At 34.4% G+C, this 18,627-nt stretch overlaps 1 protein-coding gene across 2 annotated transcripts in view; it reads left to right on the forward strand.

The window, feature by feature from the left end:
* Nucleotides 1-3,678: 3,678 nt before the first annotated feature.
* LOC108753898 (trafficking kinesin-binding protein milt) overlaps nucleotides 3,679-18,627 on the forward strand; it is a 46,209-nt gene continuing 31,260 nt past the window's right edge. The window contains exons 1-4 of one of the 2 annotated variants that reach the window (XM_018495862.1): nucleotides 3,679-4,271; nucleotides 7,763-7,967; nucleotides 15,222-15,326; nucleotides 16,686-16,790. In XM_018495862.1, coding sequence (XP_018351364.1) covers nucleotides 4,065-4,271; nucleotides 7,763-7,967; nucleotides 15,222-15,326; nucleotides 16,686-16,790 — 622 coding nt within the window. In that variant the 5' untranslated portion in view covers nucleotides 3,679-4,064. Of the gene's footprint in view, nucleotides 4,272-7,762; nucleotides 7,968-10,484; nucleotides 10,779-15,221; nucleotides 15,327-16,685; nucleotides 16,791-18,627 lie in introns of those variants that run through there. The other variant, XM_018495864.1, reaches the window with a different exon arrangement.

Below are 18,627 nucleotides of genomic sequence, written 5' to 3' on the forward strand. Positions count from 1 at the left end.
CAAATGTGCTGTACATCTATTTTAAAGTAATTAAAACATTAAGCTTATTTTACAAATGTGTAAGCGTTGTCATAACTGATTGGCTGCATTCAGTAGAAAAAACAGCAACTGTTGTAAAATTCTTTAATATGATTGGTCTTGCTCTTAATTCTTCGCTGAATCTAACTATATAAACCAATCATATTAAAGAATTTTACAAAAGTTGCAAAAGTTGCTTTTTCTGTCTAAACGCAGTCACTGTATTTATAAGAATTGATGAATCAATCAAATATTCCCCTCGTATTTGACTATGACTGATTAATTCTTACAACTTCAATCATTTTCAACTAATTTGCTTACGCAATTGTAGAACAGGCTTTATACTGTCTTGAAATAAGAATTCATTATGAATACCGGCCTAAAAAGTAAAGAAGGCAATTGCTTTTCTTACTTTCTTCCTCCCCGTTAATTGTAAAATTAGTTACGAAAAGTATCTGAATCATTATTATCTTAATAGTGCTAATTAAAGTTTCAACAGAAACGCGCGCGGTCTATCTACAAATCTATAGTCACGATGCATAGAGTATCAAGACACGAAGCGTTCGGATCGTAGAGTGTCGTAAAGCGTCTAACTTCAGGCAGGAGGCGATAAACGGCGCCGAATATATCGCTCGATGTGCGCATCCCGCGAGGCGCTCGCGGATCGCGTAGGCATCACGATTTTGCATCCTATATTTAACGTGATACTTTCGACGTCGGTCTGCCGTGACGCGGCCACGGCCTGGCGCCTCTTAGCTCGTTTATTCGTCCGCGCGCGTCCTTCAACTCATTTCGTCTCGTGACTCGCTTCACGTCATTCGGTCCACTCGCCACGGTCCTGGAAGCGAACGCGACGCGCGAGAGTGTAACTGTACGGTGCTGTGTCCCGGTGCTTCACGGAGAAATGTCAGTGACGTGAACGTGCACGCGGTAGCGTTGACGCGTATCTCCTTGTATATTTTCTCGAGCGAGAATGTGCGGCAGACATCGACGCACGGTAAGCGATCGAATCCACCGTTCCGTGTCCCGTCCTGGCGACGCGAGGACGAGACGCTGTCCTTTAACCTAATTCCGTTCAAGTTCGCCTGAGGTTACTGCGGAAATAATTCAATCGATACATTAAAGGAGCACAGTCACCGTTGAGTTTCTTTACATGAAAATCGTCTCGTAAATTTGTGATCCGCGAGGTATCGGCTCCGTAAACGTAGATGCATGCGTCGTCGATTCGCGACGTCAACAGCTGATCTAATCCTTCGACTGTAATCCGAATCGCTCGCGGGCTTTTATCGTCTACCCCGCCTGTGAAAACACGCAGGGAGGGGCGGACAGGTATACCCGGGGCAGTTAAAGTATCTTGTAATCACGCGTACCTTGTACTTTGCACCGGGTATCTCTCTCTGAGATATAATATCCTTATAACCTAAAAAAACGAGAGAGAGATAAACTCTGATAAGACTTCGTTTTGCGATTTTCTCATCTTCCTCTTTACCATACCTTTTTCTTTATTTTTTTTCTAGGATTTCTCTACTGTAGATATTATTCGATGGCAAACAATTTCTATTTGATATGATTTCTATAATTATGATTCTATCACTGCAAAAACTTTCTCAGTTTAGACACAATGTTGCAACAGTTATTTCTCACAAAAGTTACATTTGGACGAAGTATAGATCTTTGCCAAGTAGGACACAGAATGACACGATAGTAAATACTAATTTGATGATAAAGCGAACAATGCATTTAATAGACAAAGAATAATACATGCAACCATGATGAGAATTGCTTATCTAGCTAATTTTACAAAAAATACGATTTCTTTCATATGATGAAAGCTTGAGATTATTAGATGTAACTTTAATGCAAAATTTAATTCTAATTATATGCTATTTTATTGTTTCAGTCTCTGCACGACCTCTTCCACTGGTGATTGTAGTGGTTTCCCATAGTGGAAACCAAAAATTTCATCTTACGCTACGGTGAGCTTTTTGACTTTTTGCATAAAAGGATATTTATCTTTATATCTTCTTATGGGGTTTTTTTAGATGTTTTAAATTAATTTTTATAAACTTAATGTCGCAAGATTTGTGATGCAGGATTTATATATGAAAGTAAACTATTGTAAAAGTGTGTGTGTCGTAATTCTCCTTAAGATTTCTGATTCTCAGAGATGTAAGTTTTCTTTGTTTCCATTTGATTTTCTCATTTAATCTAATCTTCATCTAAATGAGTAATATTATGCGAGTCATGTGACAAGGGATGATATAGGATCGTACCTTTCTTTCTCTACGACTTCAGATATTATTCTAAGGTCTCGTGAATGTCGCGGCCATCCAGCGGAAGCACCATAGAGAACTGAAAAGACTACATAACTATTGTATCATATCAGCCGAGCATTACCTTAATCTTGGTAGGAGTCGAACGACGGACTTAGCAATGTACAGTCTGTGCAGAAAGCGTTTCGATAAGATGAATGTCAGCTCTGTTAACGCGATGTCCACTTCTTCGGGGATCACTCCGCGATTGAGTCGGCTCGCTCTTCAAATCGCAACTGAGCCACAGCCACAGCTTACAGCTTTCCCAATTTGTTCTGTAAATAATGTATAAAAGATTGTAAAAGATAAAAAATCATGTGTATTAAACATATTAAAAAAGCGTACACTTATCGAATATTTAAAATTGATATCAATGGCATCTAAATTAAAATCTTTTATCAAATCTTTTTTTCCGAAATCTTTTTTTTTATTTTGTACAAAAATTATATTTATTTTTAATTTCTATGTATAATACAAAATTACAATTTGTTTTTTGAATAAGAAATTGTCAACATAGAGAAACTTTACTTAGAAAAGTGTGAAATAAACATCAATACGTTTTATTATTATGTTTATAACGCGTTACATCATGTTTCTTGATCAGAGTGCTACACATATATGTACCACGTACAAAAAAACTTCTTCCACGTGCAGCATAAATTAAATAAGATTCGCTCGCAATAATGAGATTTTAATCTTCATCAAAGATGATCTTAATAATGGAATTACTTTAGAGAAACGCATCTCACATAATTTTCGTTAATTGATACATTTTCATTCTAGTTTCAAATCAATATACAAATTGTTTGGAATCCAACATGCAAATTATATCATCATATATTGTAGTACGATAATTACGAAAGTATATGTACAAAGTCATTTAATCTGTAATTATTATGTTGCATAATTAGATGCAGAAGTTCTATAAAAAAATAAACGTGTGACTTAACATAGTATGGGTCAATACATGATGAGTGAGAAGAAAAAAGCTAGGTGAATAAGATTGGTACAAACCGACACAAAATTATTTAACTTCGTCTTTGATTAATGATTAACAATTCTGACAGCAGCAGTTCTTTATTTTATGATTGTCGCGATCTGTGTACAAATTCGCGCAATCGATGGTGCGCATTCTAAAGAATCTCGTGTGATCTTATTTTAAAATAATCTATGAATGTAATGTTTCTAAGTAAAAAAAATGACTCTCTCGTAGCATTTTATTTCATTATTTGGTATATATCCGCTAATTTTTTAAATCTTTTCGTTTTTACTTTCACTTCGATATGCGATACATGCCAAGCAAGCATTTTCAAATGAGATTGTACCACGTTATCAGCCAGTATCCGTTGATAACGGACAAAACTCATATTGCTCTTATACATATTGGCTCGATCCTGCAGAACTGATTGAGTTATCCGAGCGAAGAATCGAATCTTACGACAGTTGCGTGCGCGTTTTTGCGCTTTACCGTATTCGTACAAATTTCTTTGCCCATTTACACGAGTTGTAAATTTAACAATTGCGGACTTATCTCTCCGTGGATCATTCCCCCATGTGTGGATTCGATCGTGTCGCGCGAATCTTGATGTTTAAATTACATCAGCATAATCAAAGACTTCACGCGCATCGCTCAGTGCTCCTTTTTATCGCCGAGGGTTGACAAAATCGCCAATTCTATTTGTTAAGTATAATAAAACACCTTTCTCTTTTATGCTGTGACATCAATGTCGCGCGATGTTGTTGCGAGGAATCGCATTCGCGGAAGCGCGCCGCAATTCAGCGCGGCGCGTCTTCAAAAGCCGCGACAAGACGCAAGGATGCGAAAAGGACGCCGCATCAGATCTTTCCCACGATGGATCTTTGGCCCGACACGTGCGCATGGAGATGATGACTTATCAGCCCGTGGAGGTGCCGCTATCCTCCATTTTTTCGAATTCCTTTGTAAGTTGCGAGAAATTGCGTAAGCACAAAAATTGCAACTTGTAACTGTCCAACAGAGTCGTAAGTCAACATAGGATTTATTGTAACTGTCTCCAATAGAATCTTAAAGACACAAAAAAAACTTGACCAGTAAGTCGTAATCAGTAAACAAATTGACATTTTGAATTTTCTGCGGTTTTGCTTTAAACTTTAAAGCTACAGGATCGTCTGCAATTGGAGTTATATGGTAAAGTTGTAAGCAGTAAGAAATGGACCAATCACAGTCTAATGTGAGGAGAATAATCAACTATGATTGGTCAATTTCTTATAGCTTACTACGTAATATTACTCTCATTGTAGACGATCCACGTACTTTATACGTTGATCCTTGACTTATGATAAACACAACAATCTTTGTATTCGGGCCCAGAAACATAAATTATAATAAAAATAAAAGCCAAAGGAATGATAAAAACGACTCGCGAATGAAAAATAGCTAAGAATTGTCGGACTAACCTTATTTGAAGCATTTGATTGACCAATCAGAAGAAAGAATTTTACGAATTGACCAATTAAAGAATGTTTCAAAGTATTTGTATTATATTGACCATATTCATATCTTATAAATTGTATCGAATCGCGCGGATTGTGTCACGTTGTAAAATATAAAATTACCTAATTAGTTTTTTCACGTTTCTAAGACTTCGTGTGCACTCTAAAAAATATCAGTATGGATTCAACACCTCTGGTGTGGATTTAACACTCATGCGATGCCTATATAATTCTCACTTATGTTAGTATTAATATTAACACCAACATGGTGTGAATTTCAAACCTCTGGTGTTTATATCAACACCATGGTGTGGATTAAAAACCCACGATGTTAAATCCACATCATATTGGCGTTAATATTAATTAACACCAACACAGTGAGAATTATATAGACATCGCTATTTTTAGAGTATGTTTGACTATGAACTAAGAAAAGTCGCGGTTTAATCGATGTTGCAGCCACTTATTATTACGCTCGATGATGACGAACATGAAATTCTCATTTAGAATACCATATGCCGAAATGATAAATGAGCGGGCTGGTTTCTCTCCCCACCCTATGAAAACTATCAGCTATCTCAGAGAGATTCTCCGAATTTGCGAAATACATTTGATTTTAGTCAACATTATCTTGTATTTACCCATGATATAAAATACGGTGCGCGATCAATGTCGACCATATAATCAATCGATAGGCTTGAGATAATCAGAAATACGTTCTTGACTATTTTGCGAAGTTAACGAGCGGTTTCTTCATGTTTTATTTGCTATTACGAATTAGTCTTTTAGTGTTCGCTCTATCCTGAGGATGGATATCGAAGTGCTTAAAGTAATTTACAGTTGAATTAATTTTTCAGACTTTTTATTGATTGTTTTAAGAAATATCTCTCAAATTTTCTTTTTTTTTTTTTAATCGCGTCGGATTACCATAAGAGCTTTCGTAATTATTAAATTCACCGGTTGATAATCAATTTTTATCACATTTATATTTAAGCTTTTGGTCAGTTTTTATCTTTTCTTATTTCGTAGCGTACTTTTTTTACACATGTGCATTAGCAGCTTTTGTTCAATCATTTTTATCGCTTCACGTTAATTTTTACAAGAATACCATCAGTAAGATATCGACTGGAGATCGATTATCTGCCTTATGACATTTTCGCGTTCCGTTCTCCTCGTGTATAGTACAGCGGCATTAGAATGAATATCAATATAGTATTATTTCTCATAACCTTGTGCCGCCTTACGTAGCCAAGTCCATCGAGAAGATCAGAAAGTGAAATTGACGGCGAAATGCTAACGAACCTTGACTGGCGCGTCGAAAGAGATGTGCAAAACGCGTCTCGGAACACCTCCGGTCACGCAGCTGCACCGCTTCGACTGTGACGTTGAGGTTTGCTCATAAATATCATCTGAAAATTTTACGTAACGTCTATTTAGCCTAGATATTTCTGCTCGTGCTCTGCATAAATTAAGGTAGAACGTGGTATTAAAGCTCGTGGATGTTTTAACTCGCAACGGTATACGTGTTAATGAGAATAAACATAATGACGATTAATATATGACGTATAAACGAGCGGTTCTTGTTGCCTTATCACTCGCATTGATAAGATATCAATGACAAAGAAATTCCTGTAAGGGAATTAAGATTGCTAAAATTAACAAAATATTGAGAGTTACATGCGTTTCTTTATGCAAATTTAATTGATCCTTTGAATATTCATTTCAATGTTAATTCTATTCTATATCTAATTTTTATAATTTTAAAATCTATAAAGTTACGATCTTGCTACCGAAAGTAATTTGTTGACAGCAGGATCGTAACTTTAGATTTTAGAATTATGATATATTTATTTATAAATTTAACCTTTAAATACTAGGTGGTCATAATAGCACATTCTATTATAATTATCGTAAAAACCTTATTCTGGAGGAGGATAGTAAAAAGTATTGCCTAGAAATCTTAAAGTTCATTATTTTTACGTTTCTTTGTATCATAAAAGCATAAATAATATAAATTAATTAAATTTAATTAATTTTAATTCTATAAATATTTATTTAAAAATTTAATTACGAAAATAAAAATTTTTAGGAATGTTTTGAATACCACCTACCTACTTAAAGATTAAAATTAGTATCGATAATTGCATTAAAATCAGTGTCTATTGTGAGAAGGCGTAACGAACATTCAGTAGATTTTATACTTTTGCAAAAACGTCGAAATGTCTGTGTCGTCTCGAGTCAGTGTCCTGAAATAAACTAGAACCGGAAGACGAGCAAAATGAACGTGTCCGCCGGAGCGCTACCAATCTAAATAAGCGCAACGGCTTATTCGCCGGTTCCTCCCGATGGGTATTTAGGGTCTTGTGGGGAAGGTGAAACCTCCCTTTCAAAAATACTTTGTATTTGTTCTGGCGATGACATGCGTGTAAAGGAACGCGCTTTCTTTCGTGTTCTCTGAACTCGTAGATCTACAATGCACATAATCTGAAATTAAGTGAATCTACATTAAAAACATGCAACTGAAAAAAAGTGTATGGTGATTGTAATTGCATGGCGAAATAATTATGATTAGAAGTTCCACTTTCATACACACATAGTTATTACTACTATAATATTAATAATAATAATTATTTTATATTTCTGTTAAAAAGTATACAGTTAACATCAAAATGACCAATAAATTGTAATTAAATGCTATAATAATTGCAACCATTTTTTCTCTTAGTATGCAAAATTGTATTTGCAAAGTCAGATGGGAATAGATTTTGGAAAAATTTATCGCGAGTTTTTAAGTGTGATAAAATATCGGAATCTTCTTTCAACAATTAATATTTATGTGCGAAAATATGATTTTTAAAAGTAGTTTAAAATAAAAAATAGTTTCTCGAGATTTTATGCATTGACCTAAATTACTATTCTAATCTGGTCACGAAAACACTGAATATAAAATTGCATTTCAGGAAAGCGAGGCGATATCGCTCTTCGCTACAGCGTCCAAGCTGGCCACCGTGGAAGATGAGGGTCCAAAGCGGCCCGAAGGCCCCATCCGACCATCCGCCGCCTCCCTGAAGGTTTCACCCACGGCAAGGGCAATTCTCCAGGCATCAAGGTCATCGAAGAAGCTAGTTACTCCCGTTAGTACACGAGACGCTGAGACCATCACGGGTAAGGCGAAAGAAATTTTTATCATTTTTATATACGTACCAGCTGTTGTTTGGGCGATGTCACGGGAACGGTGCTCAAGATATTGATTCTTTCACTTAGTGTCTTTGTGAGCTCTACTAGTTTCACAACACGATCAGAATCGTTACTTGTAAATTGTAGTTTTCCTAAATGTAGTGATTGATGAGTAATATGATTAATATAGACGTGATTAAAACACACGATTCGTTCAAACGTGACGATGATTCAACTGGTTGACGGATATAGGTGCAGCGAGAACTTTTGTCGTTTCCGACGAGAATTTCTCGTGTAAACAAACTGATTTTTATGAAAAACAGCACGTTGATCTCACGCGTTTAAGGTACGGATTTACATCTTACTTTGTAAGCGTACGGAGAGAAACTGTCTTTGACGATGCTAGCACGAGGAGTTTTATAAAGTGGCTTACCTGTTCCAAGCCTCATGGTGTTTCCCATTGGCCTGAGCCAAATGATGATTACTCCTGCCCGGCGGATAATACGCCACGCTCCATTCTCATCATCATGGACGTCATCATCATTATCGTTATAGTTCTAGTCATCATCATTTTTGCCGTCGTCAGCATCATAATCATTATCATCATCATCATCATCATCATCATCATCGTTGTCGTCGTCGTCATCATCATAACTGTTATGTTAAAAATGTTCGTTGTCATTACGATTATTTTTATTGTTATTGCAAATATTTATGAGTATCTTTTATCTTCGATATATGCTTTGTATTGATTGCAATGTGATCGATAATATTCTAGGAACAATTCTTTAAGATATCATTATTTTGCCACATATTCAAAATATGAAAAGTATAATTATTCAGATCTCGAAATAGGGGACTTATAAAGGGCTACTTTTTATGGCATTATAGAATCTAAATCAACGCGTAGTTTTTTCGTGCATTTTCGCAAAAAGTATATGTGATTTCTTTTGAATATTTTTCAATTGATCGGCTCTTTTAAACTACTGGATTAAATGCAAAGTTTTGCACCAACGATTTAGCTGTTATTTTAGCGATGAAGAAAAATTCATGAAATATGTGCAATTAAAATTCGTTCCATTAGCAAACGCTAGTTTATTCCCGTCTATTATATAATGCATGCGTATACACAGTACACATGTTTTTTTTTTGGTTGGTTGACTCGAGCCATTTGCCAGCAACCTTGTTGAAAGCGACTGCTACAGTGAAGATTTAACTTATCAATCTCCCTTGTTTTGTTTTTAATATATAATAAAGCTGAAATATTTGTTTCTCTTTTAAGAACTAATTAATCCAGAACAATTTTTTCTTCTTTTTTTTCTAACGAATTATTATCTTCTTGTTAACTATTTAAATACTGAAAATATCGAAAAAGTTATAAGTCTAATTGGCTTTCTACAATAAGCCATTACCTAAACTTTATATCAAGATGTAAGAAATTGATCAATTTCAGTCGAATATAAAAAGAATAATTGATTATAATTGCAATTCTCTTTTGACTTAAGACTTAAAGTTTAGGAAATGGTTTATTATAGAAAGTCCATAAGATTAAGATTAATCTTAGAATATAACTTTTTCAAATATATTTAACGATTCAAGAAAAAAGGATGTTAGTTATATAAAATCGATAAAAAATTAATTAAAGATTAATAGAGAAGAGCTCTGTATATTCGCTGTCGTGAAGCATACGTTTCTGAAACTTAATTCTTGAAAGTGAAATAAAAAATTTAGCTTTTCAAATTAGTTTCGTTCGATAAATGACCCGATCACGGAAATCAAAATTGGCTAAGCTCCAGCTATACTGGTCGCTGCTATTTTCCTCCATCGCGACGTACGTTCGACGGAGTTCTTCAGTGGCTCGCGACTCAAAAAGAACGTCTTTCCCGAGTTCGCAAACGTATCGTCATTAATGATAGGTCGCGAAGAGTGTTCGCGTAATCACCCAGAATAAAAGACGCCGGGTGTCATTCATCGTTCGACGTAATTAGTGGAGCATATATAATCGCTACGTGCGACCGTGTCGTTTAACTCATTTACTAGCAATTTCGTTATAATTGTATGCATACGATAAGGTGTACGCAGACGGGTTACACAATTTAATTCTTCGCAGCTGTCCGGATAAAAAAGAATTCACAGATGAAAGCGTTTATTAACGACATATCGCAAACATACTTCGATAACTTATTGGGTCATATATTCTCACTTATCTACTATTATAATATTTAATAACATTAATTTGAAAAGTGATAATTGCGCTTTTTTTTATTGTATAAAAAAATGTAAATTAATACATGTTTAAGAGTGAAAAATTTAACTCTTATTTAAAAATAAAAGAAGATTTATTATCAAAATATTTATTTCTACATAAATACGAAGTTCGAAAATAAAGTTTTTTGTATATTTTGTAAAATAGAGAGAGAAAATTATGAACATTTTTATGTTTGTCATTAATTAAATCGTAAAATTATTAAGTCGTTTTGTCAGTAGTTAATTATGCAAGTTTTTTTATCAGACAATAAATTCGCAAAATGTTCAATTTGATGTACCGCGATGGTTCTGTTTCGTTTTACGTAATCTGTGAGTTTCGGAATCGAATTTCGTGAATCTTGCGGGCAGCGAACTTCGTTGATAGTGATAGAAGGTGTCTTGATGAAGAGAACGAAAGGGCGAAGAACTCGGCTAACGCCGAACACAAGATTATGTACCTAAGCACAAGGGAAGCGAGAAGGCCTAAGGGCCCAGCGAAGCTCAGAGAGATCCTTGAGAAACGTGAGACTGTGCTAAGCAAGTGGCGAGATGGTACGATATCCGTTTGCGGTATTTTTCGCGCGCGAATGATTTTTTCCGGTATTACACGTTTGACATGCAAAGTGGTAAAACGTGATAGGAAAACAAGATTAAAACGAAGTTATTTTATTGGCAGGATTTAAAAGTAAAAAAAGTAACAGAGATTGAATTCTAATTTTTTTTAATTGCGGAATTAAATAGGTTTTTTAATGACCGGACATGAATAATTATCATTATTGTTGACGATTAATTATTAATTGTACATGAAGTAATAATTTATTATGTTAAATTAGCGTTTGATTTAAAATTAAATTCATAAAAGTATTCGCTGAAACGTCATACACAATGTAATGCATATTTTGCAAGTAATGTATTCTGATTACATTCTGTCTGGCTCTGTTGAAAATATAAACAATATTGAAATACATGTATGTATGATAAAATTTATATACTATTACATTTTGTTTCTCTTTACCAATACGGTCCACAGTTGGTAACGTATTGGTATTAGGTATCAACTAGCAGGTATTATCTTCTGTAGTAAGCGCACCGACGATTTACCTTCTTGTTGCACACGATTGCCAGTATGTGGCAGCACGCGATCTGCATTGATGGTATTTTTATCATTTCTGCAGTGATAACTAGTCCGCACCTTTACACAATCATTTAGGCTAGTATCCATAATCGATTCTTATATTTGAGACTGGTTTAAGTACAGTCTTAAGATATCATAAGCCAGTCAGAGGGCTATATTAGCATCTTAAAACATTGTTTAAGACAGTCTTAAAATAAGAACAGGTTATTAATACCATTCTTAAACTTATTAAACGCTAGATCCAAGCTCAATGCAATATATACATTACTCGCATTTATACATTACATATATTAAAAAAAATACTTTTTGCACGCAATAGTGCAATAAACATTTGAAGAAAAGTCAAAGCGAGTTACAATCTAATTTAGGAACAATAAAAATAAGATTTAGACTTATGTAATATTTGATATAAATGGAATAGGTAACGAAAGCTGAAGCTCACTTTTTATTTATATCTTTTAATTAAAAAAAGACTCTAACGATGTTTTTTTTATATAGCAAAAATATCGAGAAACTAAACATTATTAAGCTTCATAAAAATATTTATTTAGTTGACTTAGAAAAAAATGATTAACGAGCAATAAAATTTACCTTATTATTTTTATAATTTACATTCTTTAATAAAATATTGTAATAACCGAGCAATAAACGTACGAAACTGACATATCAAGCATTAAAATTTGCTTTGATCGAATATAATCCTTTTACGAGTATGTGCACGGATCTCAGTCGATTTTTCATTTATTATTGTTGACATAAAATGTTTAAATAAAATTAAGATTGACATAATATTAAACACAAAGCAAATTAGATTTAACAAAATCCTATTTGATAATTAAAGTTCTGTTATTATAGATAAATTCTTTATTATTTCGCATGAGATTCATCCACACAATTTTTCAAAATTTAGCTTGAAAATATACTACAACAAATACATAAATATTTTAACGCTCTGTCAAGATTGGCAAGTCATCACAATTATATTTCCATAATTTATATTTTCCAGTAAAATAATAGTAAACGCGCGAAATTGATACAAAATAATGGATGTAAAATTAAGATTGATATCAAATTAAATCTTTAATTAATAGTTTATACCAAATTTATATCAAAATGTTAATATTGGAATGTTTTATCTATTTATACGAATCTCATCTGAATCGTCATTTGAATTATATGCACAAAAATTATTATTACTCTTTTTTAAACAATAATTATCTTCTTTTCGACATGTCGTAATTGGTGTAGCACTATGTACCTGTAAATCTACCGGGTACAAGTCTTGTGAGATCTGATTTCCACAATTCAATTCGAACGAAGAACGTTGGGAACTGGTTACGACGATCTAACTGTTTTTTTTCGTCATTAATGGGATCTAGGAAATTCATAATTTTTCGCGAAAAGCGCACAACCGGCATTCACGCGTTGAACAATCGGCGCAGCTAATCTGAAGCATCATCGCGATTATATGTTAAATTCACGATGAGTTCGTGCAGCGCGATTGAGCGCGATACTCTTCTCGTGCGGGTCATCTCTGTCTCACGAGAGAGAGGGATAGGGCGAAAAACTATACTCTCGGAGGGATACAAAGTTCACTGAAACCGAGACTCACGTTGTTTCCCGGTGTAGTCAGCATCAGCAGTTGCAGAATTAAGCCGGCATTACATACATTGCGTTGCCGCGGTTTCCTGAGAAAAACTCACCAAGTCCTGTGATTTTTCTCGGTCGACGATGCGTTCTGCTCACTACATAACTGTGCGAGGATCTCTTAAGAATTGTGTACAACGTCAGGTCAGTAGTACTATTTTGCTGTCAATCGCACTAATTGGAATGAATCTTGAGTAACCCGGAAGCGTAACTCTTTTGAGCATGACGTTTCATCTTCAGTGAACTTTAGGATAAATTTCTCTGCAACATTTAAGATGTAATTTAAAAAAAAATTTGAAATCTCTAATTAAACATCATTAAATATCAAAGTACTGGTTACTCAATCCCTTGTGTTAAATAATTTTTAATTTTCATGTGTCAAAATGTATAAATCAATTCATATGTATGGTTAATTTCAAAATAAATATATATATTAACTAAACAAATATATATATTAACTAAATAAATATATATATTAAATAAACATATATATTAACATATATTCTTAGTGAATAATTAAAATTGAATCAATTTAATACATTTTCTTGAATTAAATCACTTAATTTTTTAATTGCTTAATTTAATTGTTTTAAATTAGCGATAAATGAGAACAGTAACGACTTGCAGAAATAATTAAAAATAACTCAATTTGGGTATAATTTGACATAATGAATTTAACAGTGTAAAGATGATTAATAATCTCCATCGAACTCAACTTGATGTGAAAAATTTCCATCAAAATTAGATGAATTTTTTACTTAAAATTAGATGATTATCTTTATTTAAATTTTAGTTACAAAGACATCAAATAGACAGTGTTTGGTTGTCTATTTTTTAATTACTAAATAAATATTAGCATCTTCGAAGTTTATCGTATCTTGAAAAGATGATCGACTGCGAAGGTCTGTAGTTACATGCGCTTCGTATGAAATGTGCTGATGTGGTATGCAACTCCCCCCTTGAAGGGCCCCTCATTTGTGGTAAGCCGCACAAATCTCCTCCTCCTCCTCCTCCACATTTCCTGCTGTACCGCAAGCAAACGCTTTTTGTCACTCAAGTCACGCACTCTTGTCTTACACCGCAGGTAGAAAATTTTAAGCGGTCGTGCAACGTAACGTGCGATAGAAAATAACTTCGTAATAATCTTGGTAATAATAATAAAAGAGGCATTTTCATGATAACGTGTTGCACTACGTTGCACAATAATGAAGAGGAGGGCGATTGAAAAACATAAAGTGCGTAATACAATATTACAAAAAGTATTATTTCATAAAATTTTACACCTCTCGCTCGCATCTTCTCATTTTCATGAAAACGATGCGAGTTACATGCGCATAACGCGAATATGTATATATATATATATATATATTTCCATCTTATCGCATTCGTCTATTTTTGCCGTTTAGTAAAGCGCGTACCTGTGAAGTATTTCTCATAACTTAAACCAGTGATGCGCAACTTGTGGTCCGCCTGTAAATTTTTTGTCGGCCGTCTCACAGTCGAAAATATCATATTTTCTATTTTCCATTTCATTTCACCAATAAAATTGTTCTCTTACTTTAAAAGTATAATAATTCAAAAAATTAAGTTCCCAGAAAAGGGGAAAAAACTATAAATATATCATTTTTCTCATATTTGTTTTATAATCCTTAAAAACCTTTTTTTTTTCCTAATTATGACAATTTTGACGATTTTTTTTTAAATTAAGTTAGTTCACTTTTGATGAGATCGACAGAGTAATGTTTACTTAACTGATTAATAATAATGCAAAAGTCAGTTTGTTGAGTTGTATCACTTTCGAAGAGAAAGGGAACGAAATAAACATTATGCGACCCGCAAGATTTTACTTGTTTCTGAAAATGAGTAACCTTAAGTTGCGCATCACTGACGTAAACGTTGCGCGTCAACGCTATTATTGGATCACACTGTCATCATTCTAATTTTTGCACTTACGCGGAACAAGTCGGCGATTAAACGGCGCGATTTTTTGTCCTGTTTCTTTCGTAAGTGCACCCAACGCGGATACGCACAATGCGTACATTCCCATCGTACCTGAGCTCTCGCAAATAGGGAACGAGTGGCGAGATGACGCGTAGCACGCGCGCTCGATTATGCTCGAAGCGGAACCGCGTTTTATGGCGCGCGCATAATGAACGCGCCTTCGCACTTATTGTTAGTAACGCCACGGTGGATGCTGCGCTTGATTGTTGCAGATGTATGCAGCGGCGAGGAATTGCCAGAAGTCGAGATAATCAGCCTGCTAGAAGAACAAATACCGAGATATCGTCTCCGGGCCGATACCTTAACGCAATTCCAAGGTGAGCTCCGTTCTTGCTTCTGTCTCTTCAAAAAACCGAGAAACGTGAGGTGAAAGGTAAAATATGTGCTTAATACAAAACGAAAAAGTGCATGACCGCTCGCTGCGGTCGGAGAAACCTTGAATTCCTTCTGTTTTTTTTTTGTTTTATTTTTTTTTATTTTTACGTACACAAGCAATTTGTATTCTAGACATTATCGAATTTGTATTCCAGAATTTATCGAATGATAGAATAGAGCCGTCAATAAAGCCGTGCTAATCTTGACAAGTCTATCAGATGCCAGATAAATCTTGATCGGTCATATATTTGATGAGTCATATATTCGATAATGATTGATAAAATCGATATGCAGTTGCTTTGAGTATTAAACGTAATTTCCGCGAGGAGAAAAATATTGATGTAGTTCTTTAGATGATTGTAAACTTTTACGGTAATGACTCGTCTTTGATATAATCGAGAAAGTGGGGTGTTGAAAATCAATATAGGTAGAGAAGACCACAATGTGTATCCGATTGAATTTCCTACGTTCTAATTAACCGAGGAAGCCTGTCCAGTAAGCCTATCTAGAAATGCATTTTGTAAATGAACGTTTTATGGAGCCCTGAAGTACCGGGCGTAAGGGTCACGTTAAGAAATTGCAAACGCGTCGTTCGAAACAGGGAAAGCGCCGTAAAAAGTAATATTGCAATCGTAGGTATAAAAATATGAGAAAAATAAGTTAATAGTATCGAAAGTAGGTAAACAACGAACTTCATGTACGATCGTATGTTGTAAAGAAAGAGAGCATGAGAAGTGTGAAAGTACAAAGAGCATTATAGGGAAGTATAAAGAACTTGCGTGATCTTTCGCCAAGTGCCGTTGAACCGGGAGCAATAATGTGGCACGTTCCAGATGGCGAACCATTAATTTGATCATAGTGTCGCCGTATCGCGTGTCCCAATATCGCTTCAATAAAGCGAAGCCTCTAAAAGGTGCGTCCTCGACGGGGTTGCGGCTAATTAGAAACAGTACATTTAGCCGCGCTCCGCGCGAGTTGTAACGTGCGGGCAATGGCGTTTTTGTTACCCGTCTTCGGAACGGATACGATTACCGCATTAATTAGTACGTTAATACGTTGCCCCGAGTATATATTAGTATGCTTTAAAGTAATTTGCAGACCGAGGCGCTTAACACATTTTTGCAATCTCCGTTTCAGTAGACGGGTAATCTAGATTGCTCGAATTCGGATCGCGCGACGACCGTCGATGATGATGATGATGATGATGATGATTATGATGATGATTTGTGCACGTGTGCGTGTTATTAATAGCAAGATTTTTAAGAGATTATTTTTCATTGTGTCGCGCGTTGTATTTACAGGATACGAGAACGCCGATTGGTTTATCCCAGCTCCAGCCCTCAAATCAGAGGACGTCGATTTGAAGTTATCACCGGACCAGATCCGAGAGACTCTTAACTACTTTAGTAAGTACGACTTACCTTCAATTTATTTGTAAATTTTTTAGTAGATAGCACGATACATATGTAAGCTGAACGAAAAGTTCAACCGAAACAGAGAGGCTGGATTTGCAAATGTTATAAGTGAATCTTTTCCATGCTTCATAAAAAAAAAGCCTGAGCCTATGTATAGAAATGAAATTTTTTTATTATTAAAGTAAGGTTTTGATTGATGCGTTTAACATACGTAATTATCGTTTAATTGCGCTGTCTTATTAACGCAATTATAACGCAATAACAATGAGATTGAAGAAACGCCACGGAAGAAACGGAAATAGAAGTAAGATTCAATCGTAAACGTCAGGGAACGTGATATTAATGCAACGAGCGGAGTAAATCTAATTAAAACCGCTCAATGGAAAACCGTTGGCTGCCAATGTTACGCAGCGCAATGGCCATTTGTTTGCACGAGTGCAATTCCGCGATGTGTGGAAAATGCACAGAGATGCGTGGAAATCCATCTTACTAAACGAGATAGAAAAGTGACAGATTGTTACGGATTGTAGCGGACATATCCAGGCGCTGTAAACGCGCGTCATTGATGGATACCGAGGAAGGATGACACGATGAATGATTCCGTGAAGAATTCTTTTAAATTGAAGGGAAAGGAAATATTTTGGCATAATTTTCTCGCTCAAACAAAAGATGATTACTCGTTTTGCTGGGCGACAATTCGCAAAGCACGTGTCGCTAACAAGATATCTCGCGTGTCGTTGATTACCGATTTTCCACAGTCCCGAGAAGCAACGCGTTTATTTTCATTTACGTGCTCTAGATACCGTAGTAACATCCGACACGATCACGTACGATCGTATCGTACATTGTAAAATAACGTTTGAGATTTAATGGCAACAATTTGACTTTTGTTCTACACGTATCTATTTTCTTCGCAATATGAACTGTTTATGTGGTCCGTTTAAATATTACACATCTTAAAGGGGAACAGGAAGTTTGTATGAAACTGAAGGCGAAATTTACGAATTTATTTCAGGGAAAGGAATAAATGGATTATTTAGCAGTTTAAATGTATTATTTACTACTCTATATTAAAAATATTGAATAGAAAGTTAATAGAAAGTTGATTTATAATAAAAAATTTATTTAAAATATAGGAATTTTTTGTGCCGTTGAAGACCAGATTTGAAAATTCCAAGTTTTTCCAAAATTCTATGGCTTCTAAAAAGGCAATTTTATTTCCTGATCTAATTTTTCTGACATTTTGCTTTTCAGATTGAATAAGATAGACTTAGAAAATTATTACAAAATAGTAACTATGTAAACGTAAAATTCTAATGTTCACGTTAAAATTGACTTTATTTATATTGTTACTATTTTGTGATAACATTTTTCTAATTATTTATTTTAGCTTTAATTTTCAATCTGTAGGGCAAAGTGTGTGTTCCTGAAGGAAATTAATAAAATAGTCCAGAAAACAGTAAAATGCTTTCTTAAGAGTTACAAAACAGTTGTCACACTTCAAATTTTCATGCCTATCTTCAATGATAAAAAACTCCTATATTTTTAATAAATTTTATAATATTACAAATTAATTTTCTACATTTGAAATATAATTTTAAACAAAAAAACTATGTCGCTTTATTTCTTTCTCTGAAATAAATTCGCAAATTTTGCCTCCAATTTAACCATATAAATCACTTGTTCCTCCTTAATTTGTGCGAAATTGAATCTTATATTAATAAGCATTTTAAAGTTGTAAATAGTTTTATTGCGAAAAATATGTAAGATTAGGAAATATTATAACACAAAATCTGAACCACTAAATGCAAGTAAGAAACGTCGTTGA

This window comes from Trachymyrmex septentrionalis, unplaced genomic scaffold (assembly GCF_001594115.1).
Source record: "Trachymyrmex septentrionalis isolate Tsep2-gDNA-1 unplaced genomic scaffold, Tsep1.0 scaffold73, whole genome shotgun sequence".
In the NCBI taxonomy this organism is placed as follows: Eukaryota; Metazoa; Arthropoda; class Insecta; order Hymenoptera; family Formicidae; genus Trachymyrmex; species Trachymyrmex septentrionalis.